This window comes from Lethenteron reissneri, chromosome 14 (assembly GCF_015708825.2).
Source record: "Lethenteron reissneri isolate LAM-NWPU_2019-01 chromosome 14, ASM1570882v1, whole genome shotgun sequence".
Taxonomy (NCBI): domain Eukaryota; kingdom Metazoa; phylum Chordata; class Hyperoartia; order Petromyzontiformes; family Petromyzontidae; genus Lethenteron; species Lethenteron reissneri.
The window spans coordinates 2,295,122-2,313,330 of NC_083792.1; the positions used below are offsets into that span (position 1 = coordinate 2,295,122).

The window sequence follows — 18,209 nt, forward strand, 5'->3', positions numbered from 1 at the left end:
TTTCCCTGCACATTTAGAATCGACATGCGTTTAGAGTATTTGGCTGCTATCAATTTCCACGTGATAAGCCACTTTGTTGAGCTTTCATTTGTGACCAGGTCGCTTCTGAAAAAAGAGCTACATAGCTCAGTGTTTGGGTTTTTCGTGCCAATCTCCTTTAGAGTCAAACATATTTTCCTTATTGTCAACGTAATCACACAACAACATTAGCCCTGAAGGTGGAATTCGCTATTTCAAATGTTTACTGCGTCTCAGGCCGATGCGCACGTCTCCTTCATACACGGAAAATTTAAGGTCAGTCACAGTAGTTGACTGTGGCCACACAGCCACACTATGGACCATGTCATGAACCACTGTGGCCTGCACTTCTTTGGGGAGTGCCAAACGTCTGCTGCTGCTGACAGTGCCTTGTTGGTCGTGTGTCGCGCATGCCTCCGTAGAATGTGAATAAGGAGCATCGCCACAGCTGCAAGCAGATCATTGAGAGGATAAACATCTTCAAGGCCGCCTTCAAGAGGAACGACGATGACGAAAGGTGCCGGTGATTGTTTTGTTATTTCGTCGTCCCTGGGTGTAAAGTGAGCAGCTTGCGATTGGACGTTTCACATCCTATTTGGCTAGGCCCATGATTTCTCCAAAGGTAGATGAAATGAATAATGCTTTGTGGCTGAAGTGAACAGCGGTTGTCTTGTGGGTAGACAGTTTTACCCCCAACACACCGATTTAAATTTACGCACCTACAACCAAATCGCTGAGAATTTGACGGATCTCGTCAAATCTCGGAGGCTACGCTGGTTTGAACCTGGATAGTGCTTGGATTGGCGACCACCGTGCGCTCCAGTTTCTACCTTGATCATCTGTACGCGTCGCTTGCCTGCTATAGCTACTGCTGTTCTCGCATTATCCCAATTGGATTTTCTTGAAGCTAACCCTGCTACTTAGAGCAAGCTGCTAAAGACCGTCCGGCATGGCGTGGCCTTGTTGCAGCCTTAAGCTCCACAGGGGGCGAAGAGGAGTAAGTAACTAAGTAACCCTGCTTCTTGCTGGTCTCGTGTTTACGTGTGCAGCCATCTGGCTGTAGCCTTGGTGCGAAAGCTGATCGCCGTTTTGGAATCCATCGAGAGGCTGCCTCTGTATCTCTACGATGTTCCTGGAACACCGTACAATCTTCAGGTAAGGGAAGCTCTTATTTGTAAATAGTAGATTGTATTAAACTACGGGTGCATGTAGAGTATGCAGAGTTCCATGTTTACACAGCGGGCAGCAAAGGCCAGTGCATAAAAAATGATTGTATTGGACTTCGACGCATCCACATCTCTGCATGTTAATGTACAGTCATTCATCACTAAGTTGCGGTGATATCACCACGGCGTTTGTGCCTGGCTAGCTGCACTTTGAGGCCACAAGAAACGCTGACAGCAGGTCACGGGACAGACCCTGGTGCCATGGGTTGACTGTCTAGAGGTGACTGGCAGAAAGTGTATCGTCAGTTAACCCCCATGATTCGCATGGCTGGGAGAGGCCATCATCCAGCAGTGGATTGAGTGACCCTCCCATTGAGAAAAGTTGGGGCTTCAACAGAAAGCCTTGGTTACTGGAGCTTGAGATGAGAGGTTGGTAGCTTGAGATGAGAGGTTGAGAGGGAGGGGAGTGGCAAGTTAATTTTGTTTAACCCGATTGAGAACTCTGGAGACCAGGATGGTCTCATTTGCAAGGGTTGACCTCGGTCACCAAAATTACAAAAGCGAAACAAATCAAATGTATGTATGTTTAATTTCTTTCGCACCGTATGTAGCCAACCGTGCTCATCAGAGGTGCGGTGGAAGGACAACAAACTAAACCCAAAACGCAGTTCTAGAGAAGTGAATTTTCAATCTAGATTGTTAAAAAGGGCATAGCTCCAGACGGCCGCAGAAGCGCATCTGATAAAGTGCAGCAATGAAAAATATTGTACAAACTTACGCGTGTGGAGGTGAGCATAGTGAGATGAGATGCAAGAGCTGGGCAAGGGAGTGCAAAACAGCAGCACTGTGGCAACTAAATGATTTGTTGATGCCTTGGCAATGGTGCACAAGCACCACTCACGTGCGATGAAGAAGGGCCACTGCCAAAGACGTTGCCTGTTATGTTTTTTCCCTTTTTAGGCCACACGCAGCGTTCTTGACTAACGTGTTGAGTTGATTTAAACGGCACGGAGGCTTCTGGCCTCAGTTGGCCCTCGCCTGGTTATTAAGTTGAGGGGCATCTCCCCCGTCTCTCTCAACGCTGCACGCAGGTATTAAACCGGCGTCTCAGGTTCCGTCTGGAGCGCGCGCCGGGGGAGACGTCGCTGATCGATCGGACTGGACGGATGCTCAAGATGGAACCGCTGGCCACCGTGGAGAGTCTGGAGCAATACCTCCTCAAGATGGTAACGCAGCGGCTTTCGCGCAGCGCTGCACAGTCCGCTGTGCAGAACGTAGATTTTCGCGATTCGCACTCCCCAACCGTTAGGCTGTGGGTCAGCATTGAGGCTGTGGGTCAGCGTTGAGGCTATGGATCAGTGTTGAGGCTGTGGGTCAGTGTTGAGGCTGTGGGTTAGCACGGGCTATTGATCATTGTTGAGACTGGATCATTGTTCAGACTGTTGGTCAGGATTCAGGCTACGAGTTAGTGTTGAGGCTGTGGGTCAGCATTGAGGCTGTGGGTCAGCATTGAGGCTGTGTTTGTGTTGAGGACGCACTTATTCCTTTTTGCAGCAGTGTGGTGCATGGCAATAACCCATACTCGAGTCGTAGGAACATGGTGTCCATGCTGTCCACTGAGATGCTTGCCATCTCTACGCTTTGTATCACAGTAGCAACTTTAAAGATGAATTTGTCTCTATAATATACAGAATTCTCCCACTATGCACAATGAGATGCGTTCCTGGGAAATGCTACTTAACTCGAATTTACTAAAAGCAAATTCTAATTTCCTATAGACGTAATGTTAAAATAATGGGTTGCATTGCATGCTGACATTTCTGAAAAGAAAGTGACTAAATGTCATGAAGTTTACAAAAATGCATATTATTTAAATTTAACATTGTAGCGAATAATAAATACAAATGATTAGATAAAACTTGTCAGAGATGAAGAGCTACGCTGGTTTTGATCTTCATTCTAGACACTTTAAAAGTCTTTCCTTATTTTCTAGATTTCAACATCTGTTGTTTGAGTGAATTTATTTGCAGTTAAAAGTGCCACATTTTGAGCATGTTCTAGAATTTTCCCCGCATTAGCTTAAATAGTTCCCATTGAGGTCGAGTGGAGGCCAAGCATTCCAGCTAATATCGACTGCCTTTGCACCCGCTTTAAAACTTGTAATTAAAACCTCTAGATGAATACTTTTCCTTTCGCCTTTTATTGCCAAAGGCAACGTCGTCATTTACTGTGCGTTTTGCACTCGTCTTTCTAAGCACTTTGCACTTTTTAAATCACCTAACGCTATGAGAACCACACGAAAAGGCGGGCTGGCAGACAGAGGCTGACCACGCGGCATTTGGATTTTGGGCGCTCTACACTGCGCGCTACACTGCGTTCTACACTGCTTCACACGTACAGTGTGGTGTTGCGCTGCAAAATATTCCGTTTGCGCCGCGTGCGTTCCTGGTTTAAAAATTGCTCTCAAAAGCGTTTTACGTAATTTTAATAAAGAACGCATATGCGAAACGTTAGACTTCTCAGGAAATATGTTACCTATTGATGGGGAATGAACATGCAAAACAATGCATAGTGCAGCAACAACTTCGGGTGGAGGATTCCTCTATGTCTGTGTGTATATATCTATGTACACACTAGATGTGTATTGATCTATATCAGGGGCGGTTTCTTCATTAGGGCGATTGGGCGACGCACCACCAATGTCATTCAACCACAGAGTCACGCTAGCCGTCATTGTGCCTCTGGATATAGTCCAATCAGCGTCATGCTACGTTCTGTGGAGTACCGCCTCTTTTTGGGCTGATTTCCCTCCAGCTGAGAATCGCCCCGAGTGGCCCCATAGACTTACATTCAAAGAAGTTTTTTTTCGAACGGGGGCGCTGCAATGCATTCTCTATGGATTCCGGGAGGGCTCGCCCGAACGTGCTTACGTCATCATACGTGCTTACGTCATCGTACGTAAGCACGTTTCATCCAACAATATTATTTGTTGCCACCTAGTGGAATCTTTAATAAAATAAACTTGAGTGGTTTGTTTTAATAGTGAGTATAGAAACAAACAAGATGTATTGTAAGAGTCACTTTATTTTTCATTAATATTAAAGAAGTGAAGTTGCCTTTACATGCTTAAGCTGTTAATTTATCCATTGCATGGGTGGACCTTATCCTTATCAATCATCCAGACATTTGTCCCCCCTGAGAGATTTTGCAGGAGCCGCCACTGATCTATATATATATCTAGTGGGGAGCGGTAGTGTAGAGGTTAGCACGCTGCGCTATGAACCTGGTAACCTAAGTTCGATTCCCGCTCATGGCCAACAACAGTGACGATTATCTAAACCGGTCCTGGGCCTCCCCTAGGCTGACTCCGCCTCAAATGAGTACTTGGTGCGGTGTGTAAACATCGCCACTGGGGAGACAAAGGCGGCCATGTTTGGTGCTGGCCACCCACCCCACTCGTGTGCCGTTCCAGCCTTCATAGGTGCTTGCTAACAGCACTTGCCCCAGCAGTCTGTTAAGGCTATACGGGGAATCTTTGTGTGTGTGTGTATATCTGAGTGTGTCTCATTCGTGCATTTTGGGATTGAGCAAGCGACCTTTACCCCCCTTCCCCCCCCCGCAGGTTGCCAAGCAGTGGTACGACTACGACAGGTCCTCATTTGCGTTTGTGCGGAAGCTCCGGGAGGGGCAGACCTTCGTCTTCAGGCACCAGCACGACTTCGATGAGAACGGCATAATTTTTTGGATCGGCACCAACGCGAGGTAAGGTTATCACGTGCGCGGTTTAAAATCGGTCGCCCGGTCGGTCGGATGATTTCGCGTGAGGCTCATCGAGCTAAGAAGGCAGATGCTGGAACTTTTTTTTAAAAAACGTATTTATCCAGGAAAGTCACACCGAATGTCCATAGGACTGTTATTCAGGAGGCTCGTGCCGCATTGGGTTTTTGTTTTGTAAAGATGTTTTCAGCTAATTAATGATGAGTTGTGTTTATTATACAAGTTGGAGGGAACTGGATCGCGGGGAGAAAACCCACGCCTTGCACGAAGGGGGCAACACTCCATCACCGTGCAGATGGAAACAGATGGCGATTAGTCCACTTGCTGTACTGCCTTCTCCTGGCAAGCCAGGAGTATTGCACCTCCTCAACACCTACGGGAAAGGAGTTTCACAACATCTGTGTGTGATCCACCAACCCTTGCTGCTACCTCCACCCTGCTAGATTATTGCGGGCCATGTGCAGCGTAGCCACCACCGCCCCTACAGGAGTGACCTTTTACCGGTACGCACTAGAAGAATAACGCATTGATCTGAATTGGCAAATTTTCAAATGAATCGTAGTGGAGGGATTGCGGTCCTGTCAGAGTTTGCAGGTAAAAATCGGTGAGAGCATATTGGTAAATACTACCGCAACAAACAATAAAATTACAAGATACACCTGAAATTAATTGTGCACAAATCTGAACATCACATATGTAAATAATACAATCCTACAGAAAAAGCACAACCCGTCCATGCTGCGTACAAAAAGTGCAAAAAATTCCTTTTCGATGTTTGATCCTCAATAACAATCATAATACAATACAGATCAAAATTTTAAGTCTAAATCTATACCAAATCATTTTCATAAAGAGGCAGCTGCCATTTCAGGGATATCTCAATGTCTTCCGGAACAGTTTTTATCAGTTGCGTAACAATAATGAGGCGATGCATTCGCACGCTGGCCTCCGCTCTTCCGGCCTTGTGAGTTTGATTCTTCTTCCCATGATATGTCCCAGTTTTTTTGTACCTCAGCGGGGGTGGCAACCCCAGCGATAACACCTTAATTAGGTGCTACCTGATTTCTCTTGGAGCAGTTACGTGTCTGTCTTGACGCAATGGGGTGAACAGCAGGCGTGCAACAATCCCACCCCTGGCAATCCTGGGAATTGTGACGCTACTGGGTCACGATTCTACTGCACAGGGTTACGCTGCGGTGGCGAGATGCTGGCCCCCTCACCTGGTGCACAGGAGATCGTTGGTTCGATCCCGTACGAGTCCTGTTGTATACTTGGAGTTTGCGTGTTCACTCTCTCCCCATGGTCGTGTGTTTTTTTCTTTTCTCCGTGTCCTCCGGTTTTACCCTCCACGTTGAGAAATGTGCGTGTAGATTATTTGGCTGCTCCGGTAAATTCCCACGCGTGATGATTATATTAGCCACTTGGATGTGTGGTCAGGTCACCTCTCAAAAATAACTGAAAGCTCAGTGGGTTTTACTTGGTAAATACAATATTTTTATATTTTATTCATATAAAATACTGTGCATTTTGTATGTTAGTTAACTAAAGGTGACATTTGCATATAAAATCAGCAAAAATCCTGCACGTGCGATGCAGTGCACGTAACGACATGTCATAAAGAATCAATTCTCATCGGATTGAATCAACAAATCACCGCGTGCCGCCCGATGTTCTTGCGGCAGAACCGCCTACGAGTGGGTGAACCCGGCCGCCTACGGACTGGTCGTGGTCAGCTCGTCGGAGGGCCGCAACCTCCCGTACGGCCGCCTGGAGGACATCCTCAACCGGGACAGCTCGGCCTTGAACTGCCACACCAACGACGACAAGAGCGCCTGGTTTGCCATCGACCTGGGCCTCTGGCTGATCCCCACGGCGTACTCGCTGAGGCACGCGCGGGGCTACGGCCGCTCCGCCCTGCGCAACTGGCTCTTCCAGGTGTCCAAGGACGGACAGAACTGGACGACGCTCTACACCCACAGTGACGACTGCGCACTCAACGAGCCAGGGTAAGGGGGGTCCCGCTTATATGTATGTTGAACTTCTTTTCCGCGACATTGCTTCGCTGCCATGTGCGCCGTACGATCTACGGTAATCGTACTGTACCGTCCGCTGTGCGTCATGTCGCCACGTCTTGATTATCGTTTGTCCGTTATTGACGAATGCGTTGAGTGTTTATGTTGTTTGAGTTGTACACCACTGCTAAGGCGGCAGCAGTAGCAGTAGCACCACCCCATTATAATGTGTTGGAGTTTTGTAGTGTCCGTGGCACCGCTGGTTATTAGTACACTGCACTGTGAACCGAGTGTTACCTGAGGTTCCGTTCCTGATTAATATCCGAAGTGATTGATATCTGAACCGGGTTGCCGTGCTTTTCCTTCACCGATTCACGCTGCTCATCGTGGTGAAATGTGGTCTGAAATGCATTCCCAGTTCTCATTATTTCCAGAGTAGTCATACAATTTATACCGTGCACAATATTTCACGGACTTAAATGACTCTGACTGAGATGCGGAGCCAAGCTCGGCGTCACTCAAAATCCAGGGCAAACGTTGTGGGGCCTTCAAGTGTCTCTTAAAATTCGGTGCAGATCGAACGCTGCTGCTGCGAACGTGCAGCAGCGGGACGATGATGACGATGATGATGATGGCCGCATTCCAGACGGCGGGGGCTGCCACGGAGAATAGACGCTCGGCAGTGACGGTCCTGGTCCTTGTTGTAGAGAGGAGGAGCAGGTTGTGAGTCATCCTGCTGCTGCTGTGGTGGAGAGTTCCACCTTGAGCTGTAGTGCAAGGTGGCAGGAGCGGAGACGCATATGGACGCAGCCGTGGAGAAACGACGCCAAGGCAATAACGGTCCTTGGTGTAGAGAAGAGGTTGTGAGTTGTGCTGCTGCTGCTGCTGTGGAGAGTTCCATCCTAAATGAGCCCAACTGTGTTCTATCTCGGAAGCTGAGTAGGGTTGAGCTTTGCTTGTGCTTGGAGGGGTTGACCACCATGCCTAACAGGTGTTGCAGGCAGCCGCGGGGTTGCGTTGTCAGCCAGGGACAATGCAGTAACATCCGTTGTTGTCCTGTACTCTGCTCCAGCATATATGCTGCCCGCCTTCACCAACTTGGACAAAAACCCTGACGTGGTGGAGTAGGGTGAAAGAAACCTCCGTGACCGATACGGTGCAAGGAGGCTGTCATCCGGCGTTGGCTTGATGACGCGTGCATTGGGGATCGTATTAATAATCACGCGATCGTTGCGTTTGTCTGTTCATTTCTGCCAGGTCCACAGCCACTTGGCCACTTGAGTCTCCGAAGGATGAGAAGCAGGGCTGGAGGCACGTTCGCCTGAAGCAGATGGGGAAGAACGCGAGCGGGCAGACCCACTACCTGTCCCTGTCTGGCTTCGAGATATACGGCACGGTCACAGGCGTGTGCGAGGATCAGCTGGGTGAGTGGATAAGCCGGGTGCTGGGCGGTAGGGGGGCCTCGTGTGGTGGGGGGGGGGGAACCTGCGGGCCGCAGACCGCGATGTTAATTTTACTTAACTGCAAGTGAAGCCCGTCCAATAACCTCACTCAACTGAAGAATAAGAATATTCATACTGGAGGAATCCGATGAGCGATAAAGTTGAGATCTTCAGCTCCTGTGCAACAATAATTGTCATTAATGAGTTATTATCGGTACCTACCTACGCCATGCTTTGTGCGAGTCCTGCCTTGGGTTGTTTGTCCGATTCCTTTCAAGAGGAGTTTTTTTGCACTTGACTCCCTCTATGCAGTCAATGGATCTATCAACAGTGGCAGACACGGGCTCCTATCATGAGAATGTGGAATATCAACCGCTCATCTCAGGGCTGTGAACGTGGGAGATGCACGCTCGGTGCGGGAGGGCCGGCCAGACTGATCGGCGCCATCGTCTCTCTGTGGCTCCGTTGCGGCGCAGGTAAAGCGGCGAAGGAGCAGGAGGCCAACCTGAGGCGTCAGCGCCGGCTGCTGAGGTCTCAGATCCTCAAGTACCTGGTGCCGGGCGCTCGTGTGGTGCGGGGCATCGACTGGAAGTGGCGCGACCAGGACGGGAACCCCCCGGGGGACGGCACGGTCACCGGGGAGCTCCACAACGGTGCGCGGCGGACCAACGCGTCTCCCCCGCTGCCCCTCTCAAAATTAAAAACTACTTTTTATTATTTCTTGAATAGCAATTTTTGCTAACTATCCACAAAGCCCCATAACGCGCATTATGCACGTTTTATCACCCATATTCAAGCAAAGTTGAGGCTTGGGCCTCCTTAGCTTGAAATCTGATGAAATGTCATCCATAACCGGGCTGGCCTTGCGCTCCACAGGGTGGATTGACGTCACGTGGGATGCCGGCGGATCCAACTCGTACCGCATGGGCGCCGAGGGGAAATTCGACCTGAAATTGGCTCCGAGCTACGATCCGGAGATCTCGGTGTCGCCGAAGCTGCTCACGCTGTCCGGGGCAACGCAGTCGTGGAGCAACCTCCTGAAGAACAACAGCCAGGAGAAGTCGGCCATGGCCGGCAGCCGGAAGAGCAGCGGCAGCTCGGTGTGCAGCGCCGGCAGCAGCACCGATGTGCTGGGCTTGGCCGCCGCCTGCGGGATGGGTGCCCGTGCGGACGAGATGACGCGCTCCGTGCTGCGTCACGGCAAGCCGTGCCCCGCCGAGCTTCGGGAGCGGAAGGGCAGCTCGGGCGAGCTTCTCGCGGTCTCCTGCACCGAGGGCCCCCAGACCTTCGTGGTGCTGTCCAGCACCGAGTCGCTGCCCGTGTCGGAGACCGGCTCGGAGGCGTCGGTGGACACGGTGCAGGAGACGACGGGCTCCGGCCTGCCCACCGGCGGCGGCGACAAGGAGGTGATCGACGCCGGAGAGCGCGGTGGGGGGGGTGGCGGCGAGGCGAGCGGCATCGCGCTCAACGTGGTGAGCGTGAGCTCGCCCGACGTGAGCTCCGTGTCGGAGCCATCCAACAAGGAGGGCGGCACGCCGCAGCGGCCGCTGGGCTCGCTCGTGACGAACCGGCTCTCCGTGAGCGCGCTCATGGCGGCCGGGGCGCCCATGAGCTCCAGCGCCAGCGTGCCCAACCTGTCATCGCGCGAGGCCTCCAGCCTCATGGAGTCGTTCGTGCGCAGGGTGGCCAACATTGCCCGCACCAACGCCACCAACAACATGAACCTGAGTCGCAGCAGCAGTGACAATACCACTAACACTCTGGGCAGGAACGTCACCAGTGCAGCAAGTGAGTGGGCGCGTACGCGACGGGGATGTGCCTGTGTGTGTGTTGCTGGATGAATTCCGACTTGCGAGGCAATGTCGGATTGGTTATCAAGGACATGGCTTTGGTCGATGTGCGGCAGATTGCGTCAATGGCCCCCCCTCCATTGAATATTCAGATTTCACTGGTTCCATAGGCTTGCACAGAGACCCGTAGGCTCACGTAGAGACCCGTAGACTACTGTGTGGTTGATGATCTGGTCAGTGTCTCCACAATCGCATGCTGGACTAAGAATTTCCACTTACAAATGTAGTGGGCAGATCTGCCGTGGGAAGTGCAGATGAGATCGAATGTGGACCGCATTGCCTCCACAGTGCGACGCTCTAAATAGACGAGGATTTAAACAAGCAACCCAATGAGCTGTGCGTCGTGTGCAGAGGTCGTGGTTTTTTGCGACATTCTAATCCATTTGGGCTGCGACACGTGCCCACACGATGGCATTACAGCAAGTGGGCCTGTGACTCACATGCAGCGCCCCAATGCAGGATCCTCCTCCAGTAGGTTTCAGGCTCAGCGAGGCTTTTACTGCATTAAAAATAACGTGATGATTTATTCCGGCACATTTCTCCTTCATGTTTGTTGTCGCATCGTATTAGTTTTGTAACAATTTGATTTTCAATGGGTTAGTGTAGCAGGTCAATTTCAAAATGTCTCCCTTGTTCAATTGAGCAATAGGGCACCACTCGTCATCTCCGTTGGTTCTCCTGAACCAGCGTTAGAAATTCCACGTTCCTATGGCAGAGGCCAGTCTTTTATCTCTTTAAGATCTGACCACTGTTGACATCTTGCAGGGGGTGGGGGGGGGGCGTCTTGCTCATTGTTATCGATTCAGCAGAACTGAATTTATCCTGGATGGGATTTGAATTGACTTGGTTCCAGCTGCGAGCTCCTCTTAACTACTGCTCCGGCCAGCAATTTCGTGTTTTCTAACATCGCCACGCGCGTGGCACCGCGGGTCTGTGCCAGACTTGCACCAATGGGAGTCACGGTTGATTTAACCCACTCTTACTTTTGCTAGAGCCATTGGGATGTGAACACAGTGGGGTTTTTCCCCTACTGGATATACTGTTCCTGCCATAGTAATGTGGATTGTTTTACACAACTGACTTGAGACCACCGATAGAAGTAAGCGCCCCGGCCTGTGCTTTTATTGAGCAGCAAGGCACCGCATTTCAAGTCGTGTCATGTTTGCTGCTACATAAATAACTCGTAGGCTCGCGTGTGTCATCCATGCGTATCAATGACATACCCCAACCGAAGAGTTTTTTATAATGTATATTCCTGGTAAACGCAAGTGTCACGTTCCTTATTTCTGCCGGCAGCTGTGAAGTTCACAAACGATCGTGGCGGCCGAAAAACCGGGCTGTAGACGATCTTCGTGAAGTGCAGCGTTGTAGGGCACCTTGGCCGAGACGGGCACTGGAATGGGCACCCAGAGACTGGCGACCAAGTGAAAGGACCTGAAGCCCCGCCAGCGGTAGAATGTGAGGTTTTCATAGTGCCTTGGGGAGATCGGGCAAGCATCTGTTGATCAGAGATATCTCATAGCAGAAGGCGAGCATCAGCGGCATCGGCCGTGTTGACCCCTTGATCTTGGCTGATTTAGTATTAATTTGTAGCTAATTTTTCAGAGATGATCAGGCCACACACGATAGTTCATCGAAGCGGCTTACATCATAAACGCACGGGAATTTGTAGTCGTAGGCCAGATATCTCAACGCATGCCCTTTCTAAATGTGGAGGGCAAAACCGGAGGACCCGGGCATCAATCCACCCGACCACAATTGGCATCGTCAGGGTTGGGATCGAATCCACGACCTCTAGCGTCGTTGGCTTTGGAGATGACGTCTCGTGTGGCTTATTTTACCTAAACTTCACCACAATGAAGACGAGGGTCATAGAAGTACAGTGCAACGATTGGATTTTTCTGAACTGCCCGTAGCTGCCCATAACGTAGCCCAGCGGTGACATCAGTGTTCGTGCCGCAGTGGCCTACGGCTGGGGTGCGACAGCCGACGACGCTCAGCCCAGGCGCGCAGTGCGCAAGTGCGCGTATGTTCTCACCGCCACCGAGTGTTTGTACGAGCAACACGAGGCAGCGGCAGCAGCAGCAGTCAAAATCCGCCCGTTCGGGAGCGTATGCGTGCATATGCTCCAGCGAGTGTCCTATGCTCCCCGTCCTAGTAATGCGCGCGTTGCCCGTTGTCATGTGTACTCTTGAGCCGATGGAACTCCTCCCTTCCCTCCGTCACCTGACCTGTCAACTGCCCCCCTGTTCCAAGTCCGGGTTCAAGGCCGACTGCCTCTCTTTAAAATAAATATACCCACGGTTTCTGTGCTTGTATTGACACAGCTACCAACGCTCCCATTTTGGTGGTGGGGGGGGGTGGGTCTATAAAATGAGTGCTACAATGCGGGAAGTCAACAGTGGTCGTCGGTCTGCGGAGAGACTGGCCCTCACCCGTGGGAATGTGGAATTGTCCCCACAGGCTCAGGGTCACCTGTGGAAATGAGTGCTGCGCTGTGCTTGTTTGATCAGAGTGACGCTGTGACTAAATGTGATTGTATGTACGTGGTGATTATGGAAATCTATATGCGTGTATACCACTTACTCAAATAGGAAAGTTGAGAGTTCAAATCCTGACGGGGAATCTCTTGTGGGACCCTAAAATGAGTTCCGCTTTGTGTGAAGTCAACAGTGGTTATTTTCCATACATATATACCGGCTCCTGCCTTGGCGAATGTGGAATTTCCACCACAGACTTGGTGCCTGCTGATAACCCCCTTTGCTTGCTTGAGCAAGGAGACACTCTGGTGACTTGTAATCTGTTTGAACGTTTAAGGGCCACGTCGGTAATATATTTAATCGCTCTTGTGGGCATTGTCATGATTTGCCACCCCTGTCCGCCACCGCGACTCGATGTCATGATTGCAAGATTTTGATAATTTTTTTGCTTCATTTTCTGATCGTCTTGTCCTCGTGCGTTCTGACTCGTCCCGTCTTGTTTGTTAGCCTCAAGGGTGACGACGCCTGCACGTAGTTTAATCGCTCGTGAACACTTTTTTCTTTTTTAATGGTGGCCGGTTGGGGGCGGGCACCCCCACCCCCCCGTCCGTCCGCTTGCGCGAGTCGATTTTTAAATCGGTGATGTCGCACTGCCGCCGAGTTGGTTTTGTGTCGAGAGCGCGTGGCGTGACGCGAGCCCGTGTAAACACGTATTTTTTGTGTTCTCCTTCTCTTGCAGCTTCTCCCCTTAGCGGAGCCCAGAGCTTTCCAAATTTAACTGCTGCGGGCACAACGTCCACTGTGACGCTGTCCACCACTAGCGTGACGAGCAGCAGTAATGTAACGGCTGCGCCCACAGGTTTGTCAGTCAGCCAGTCGCTCAGTAACACGCTGACGACAAGTTTGACGTCCACCACCTCTAGTGAGAGCGACACAGGTCAGGAAGCCGAATTTTCGCTATATGGTAGGCTCCGTCTAGGATCGATACACCTACTCTCTTTATATTACCTCTCTCTCTCCTGTTGGTACCCGATACAAAACCACATTGCCTTCTCTTCCAATGCCGTGTGCCAGTTCGTAGGCGTTCCTGCTTAAGAGCATACTTAACCGATCGCCCTGATTTGCACGTGATCTCGTCGGATCTCACAAAGCTAAGCTGGGTTTGAGCCTGCGCTTGGATGGGTGACCACCAGCGCTTGCCAGGCGTTGTAGTTTGTAGGGCCGCGAGGTGGCCAGGAGATGGCAGTACTGGAGTGTCAATCCCCACGTACGCATGCTTGGTTTATCTCCGGATTCTCCGGTTATCATCCCACGCAAAGCCAAACGCTCCATAATGATACTGGCCAAACATTCCACTTGCAGGACCCTCCTGACAAATTGTCTTGGGACTCTTGAGACTTTCCTGAGTAAACAATTGGCATTTTTATTAGTATTAAAGATGTTGCGAGTCCCGATCGATTGGGCCAACTCACCAACGTCGGCCCTCCGGGGTTGCTTAAAGTCCAAGTACCACTTTGGTTGGAAGTCAAACAGTGGTTGTTGTACCATGGCATGACTGGCTCCCCGCCATGGGAATGTGGATCTTCCACCGCTGGCTCAGGGTCGTCATTTGGAGATGAGCTCCGGCCCTGTGCTGCTTGGTTTAAGCTCTATTGACCCATTCATCACTAAAACCAAAGATTAGAGCTTCAATTCCGCCTTCACTGTAATGCACGTGTGTGCCGCGATGCACACGATATCGAACTGACGTGAAGTTTAACGTTACTCTACCCACTGAAGGTGGTGCATCCACATGCTTCAGACTTCATTGTGTTTTTATTTTACATCGCCAGTATTGGGATCATTGCTCTTGAAAAGTGATCGCCGCGATTAACGATTGCTCGAGGCGATATAATTCACTTTAATCCCGCACGCAACGTAATCTGTATGACTTCACAATTACTACTTAGCATTAAGCACTTAAGGTGAATTTAACCGATAATTTTTGCTCAAATGGCAGCGAGTGTTGGCATCGATAAAATACTGCTAAATGTAAGCGGCAGATGCCTACGGAGATGTGACATCTTCACAGCTCGGCGGTTCGCTTGAGCCCACCGCTGCCTTAACCCTCGTGCGGCGGTGAAAGCACTTCCATGCAATGTTCTCACTGTGCATTTTAAAATCGTTCCCCTTTCAATTCAGTGATGGGAAGGTTGCAAGTTCAAATCCCGGTTACGGGTCAACTCGGCCCACCACCATCATGATCACTCACCCCCTTCCGGAGTCTTAACAAACGAGTACCACTTGGCCGAAGCGAAGTCACTTTGCGGGAATGTGGATTTCCACCACCAGTTCAGGACCAACCAACCACCGATAGGATGGATGGATTGGGGCGGTGCCCCCGTTTGTATTCTTGAGCAGGGAGAACTTGAACTGGGATGGGAACTTGTAAACTTTTGCCCACGTGAGAGTCACCAGAGGCACCCCGGCTGGATGGATACTTGCTTGTTACCCGTTAGATTAGCGTTTTTCTAACGTTTTTAATATACGCTGGAGCAATTGGAGATTGGCTTCGTCAAATTCTTAGCCAATTCTCTGAAATAATTACGTGTTTGTTACCGCCTTTACCGGCGCTGCATTTGCAGCAATTAGAATGCTTTGGGCAGGATTACGTTGAGCGAACTGCAATCGAAAAACTTTTAAGGGTTCTCTAATTCTTTGTGTTGGAAGTCCAGTAAAGCACAAAAACACTGCGGTAACAAAAATAGTAAATCACAAAGTTTTGGGAAACTGACATAACGATAATCCTGGCATCTTGAAACTTGATATCATATCGTGATAAATGATAACTCTGCAACGCTGATGGATGCACACAGGTTCGATTGAATTGAAAGTGCTTGTGTGTAGGACAGCTTTGAGCTTTTGGTATATAGTGTTATAATTGTAATCGTAATGGTGAGCAGGAAGGGTTTTTAAAATGGAATTACTGCTTCAATCGCTGTTGGATTTTATGCAACATTGCCACAGCTATTCATTGAAACAGGTACCGTCTGATATTTTTGGGTCGCCGGTAACCAGTTGGCAAGTGGTTGTCCTATGGAGTCACTGGCCCCTTCCATAGGAATGTGGAATGGGCTGCTTCCATTGCACGTTTGAGCCGAGAGACACTTTGACCTTTGAGTAGCTTGGCGATTGTCATCGTCATTGACGTTAATTTCCTAACAAATGTGATGATCACTCTTGTCGGATACAAGATTTTGTTGAAAGTAATATCGTTTCGTTTATGAGATTCCCTGACTATACGGGCTTACAAGGTGTACAGACTCGTTTGTGCCGGGTCTCTCTCCACAATGGTCAGGCTCTCCCAGTGAGCAGCTCAATCAATAATGTCGTGGTCTCCGCTCAAGCGCAGCGAACGCAGCCGTCGCACATTCCACCACTAAACTGTCGGTCCTTTTCCGGACGAAGGTCACCACATACTGTGTCGGGCATGGGTGGGTGGGGGGGCGGAGATTTGTTTAACCATACCTCACCAAACACTGGGCAGTGCGGGTTTGGTGAAGGCAGTTGCGCAGACAGGGTAGCGTGTATGTACGGCGCAGCAATAGCTTTTTTCTGCGACGTCTTCCGTGTCCCACAACGTAGCTCGGCTCTCAAAGCCGCCGCCTGCTGCTGTGAGAAGCAACCTGCCTTTGCGTGGTGGCCGCCCATCCGAGTGCGGTAGCAGGCTCGAACCCGTTTAGCTGCTTCGATCTGACGCTATTGGGCACGTTCCCGGTTTATTTTCCCATAGGTCTCTGCTTAATGTTGCGCAACAAAAAAACGTTTTGCGTTGATCCGGCATAGTTTCTCTGTTGGCCTCTCGTGGCTATGGACAAACGTGGCCCCTTCGACTCAGATTACGAGTGTGCTCATTTGAAGTATGTATGCATGTTGAGCTTCTTTCGCACCGTACGTAGCTAACCGTGCTCATCGGAGGTGCGGGAGAAGGACACTAAACAAAACAGAAAAAGCAGTTCTAAAGAAATGCGTTTTCAATCTAGATTTTCTAAAATGTGCCTTGCCCGTTGTTGCGTGTGCGACCTGAGATTCACGCCCGGGCAAAAACGGCAACGCGATTTTCCGCGAGCCACGAGTCGTGCTTGGATTTGCGTTGAGATATCACTCCCTCGGACGAGCCAACACTCGCCGGGATTTATCATGAAGTCAGAGTGTCTTCCTGCTCAAGTGACGTACGCCGGTGACATTAGTTTCGATTTGTGTGGCCCTGAGGCAGTGGTGGAAATTACACATTCCCTTGACAGGGGCCGGTCTTTACATAAAACAACTTCTGTTGACCTTGTAAATGGTGGTACTCATTCTATCGACCTCGGAGGGATGTTGTGTGTAGTTGGCCCCTGACCCAGGATTTGAACTTATAACCTTGTTATTGTGAGTCGAGTGCTGTAACCGCAGTGTCGCTTGCCGGATGAGTTTGATGTCACAATATTCGCCAAATGCGTGGCTGTTTGCATAAATACCTGAAGTGAAACTCCACCTTTGTGTTTAATTTCATAGCTGGCCAAATGTTTAGAATTAATGGTCTCAGCAATGTCACTCAATGACTCTACGTATTAAATTTGGAATATTCCACTGCTGAGGAATGAAGGAATTTGGTTTGTTTGATCAACATTAAACATGTGGGGCATGTGAAAGGTCACGCGCTGGTGTGGTTATAGAGGCCCGTAAAAATTTACCTCTCGTAGTTCTGTGGTCTCATCTTTTGGGGCCGCTCTCCGACACGGTGTGCTTGCCCCCCTGCTCACCGTGAGAATTCGGAGCGGAAATCCCTCGTCTCGTGACAACCACGTTGCCATAGAAATGCAAATCGAGGAAGAAGTAAATAAATAAAGTGACAATATAAAATAACCTGAGCATGTACTACACGCCGCTCGCTAAAATGCCGAAGGGACTCAAAAACACCTTGAAATCGCATTCTCAAACGTTTAACGGGTGTCAGCTGTCCCTGTGCGGGGACAAGGCGGCTCAGCGCCGGGCCTGCAAGCAACAGGCTGCCATGAGGGAAGGGAGGGGGCAGTGATTTCTGTGGGGCGATTTTTCGAATTTTGGCAAATTTGGACCGTGAGCCCAGCCACGCAACGGCCTGCTCCGACGTCAAGGGATTTTTAACGTCCGCTGTCCCAACAGACGGCGTGTAGTAATATTACTGCGGTTAATTAGACACCAAAGGCATACAGCAGTGCCGGGTTAGTGATACAAATCACTTAAGGTCTTTCATGCAACCAGCCACTTGTTCCTATATGTCTGTTGTCGCTTTGCGGGTGCGTGCATGAGTCTGTGTGTGTGCATACCTGTGTAGGTGGGTGGGTGCCCGAGGCTGGCCTGTGTGTGTGCGTGCCCGTGTAGGTGGGTGGGTGCGTGCGTTTGCTTCACTCCTGGTCACCGTATCAGAACCGTCTCCTGGGACTCTCCCCTAGATTAATTC

General features: G+C 50.1%; 1 protein-coding gene across 16 annotated transcripts in view; it reads left to right on the forward strand.

Moving 5' to 3' along the window:
• HECTD1 (HECT domain E3 ubiquitin protein ligase 1) overlaps window positions 1-18,209 on the forward strand; it is an 83,277-nt gene that overhangs the window by 37,477 nt on the left and 27,591 nt on the right. For 12 of the 16 annotated variants that reach the window (XM_061551247.1, XM_061551250.1, XM_061551249.1 and 9 more), the window contains 9 exons: window positions 441-535; window positions 1,068-1,173; window positions 2,276-2,410; window positions 4,807-4,946; window positions 6,644-6,967; window positions 8,231-8,397; window positions 8,892-9,068; window positions 9,292-10,203; window positions 13,485-13,709. In XM_061551247.1, coding sequence (XP_061407231.1) covers window positions 441-535; window positions 1,068-1,173; window positions 2,276-2,410; window positions 4,807-4,946; window positions 6,644-6,967; window positions 8,231-8,397; window positions 8,892-9,068; window positions 9,292-10,203; window positions 13,485-13,709 — 2,281 coding nt within the window. The remainder of the gene's footprint in view (window positions 1-440; window positions 536-1,067; window positions 1,174-2,275; window positions 2,411-4,806; window positions 4,947-6,643; window positions 6,968-8,230; window positions 8,398-8,891; window positions 9,069-9,291; window positions 10,204-13,484; window positions 13,710-18,209) is intronic. The other 4 variants (XM_061551252.1, XM_061551262.1, XM_061551257.1 and 1 more) reach the window with 3 other exon arrangements.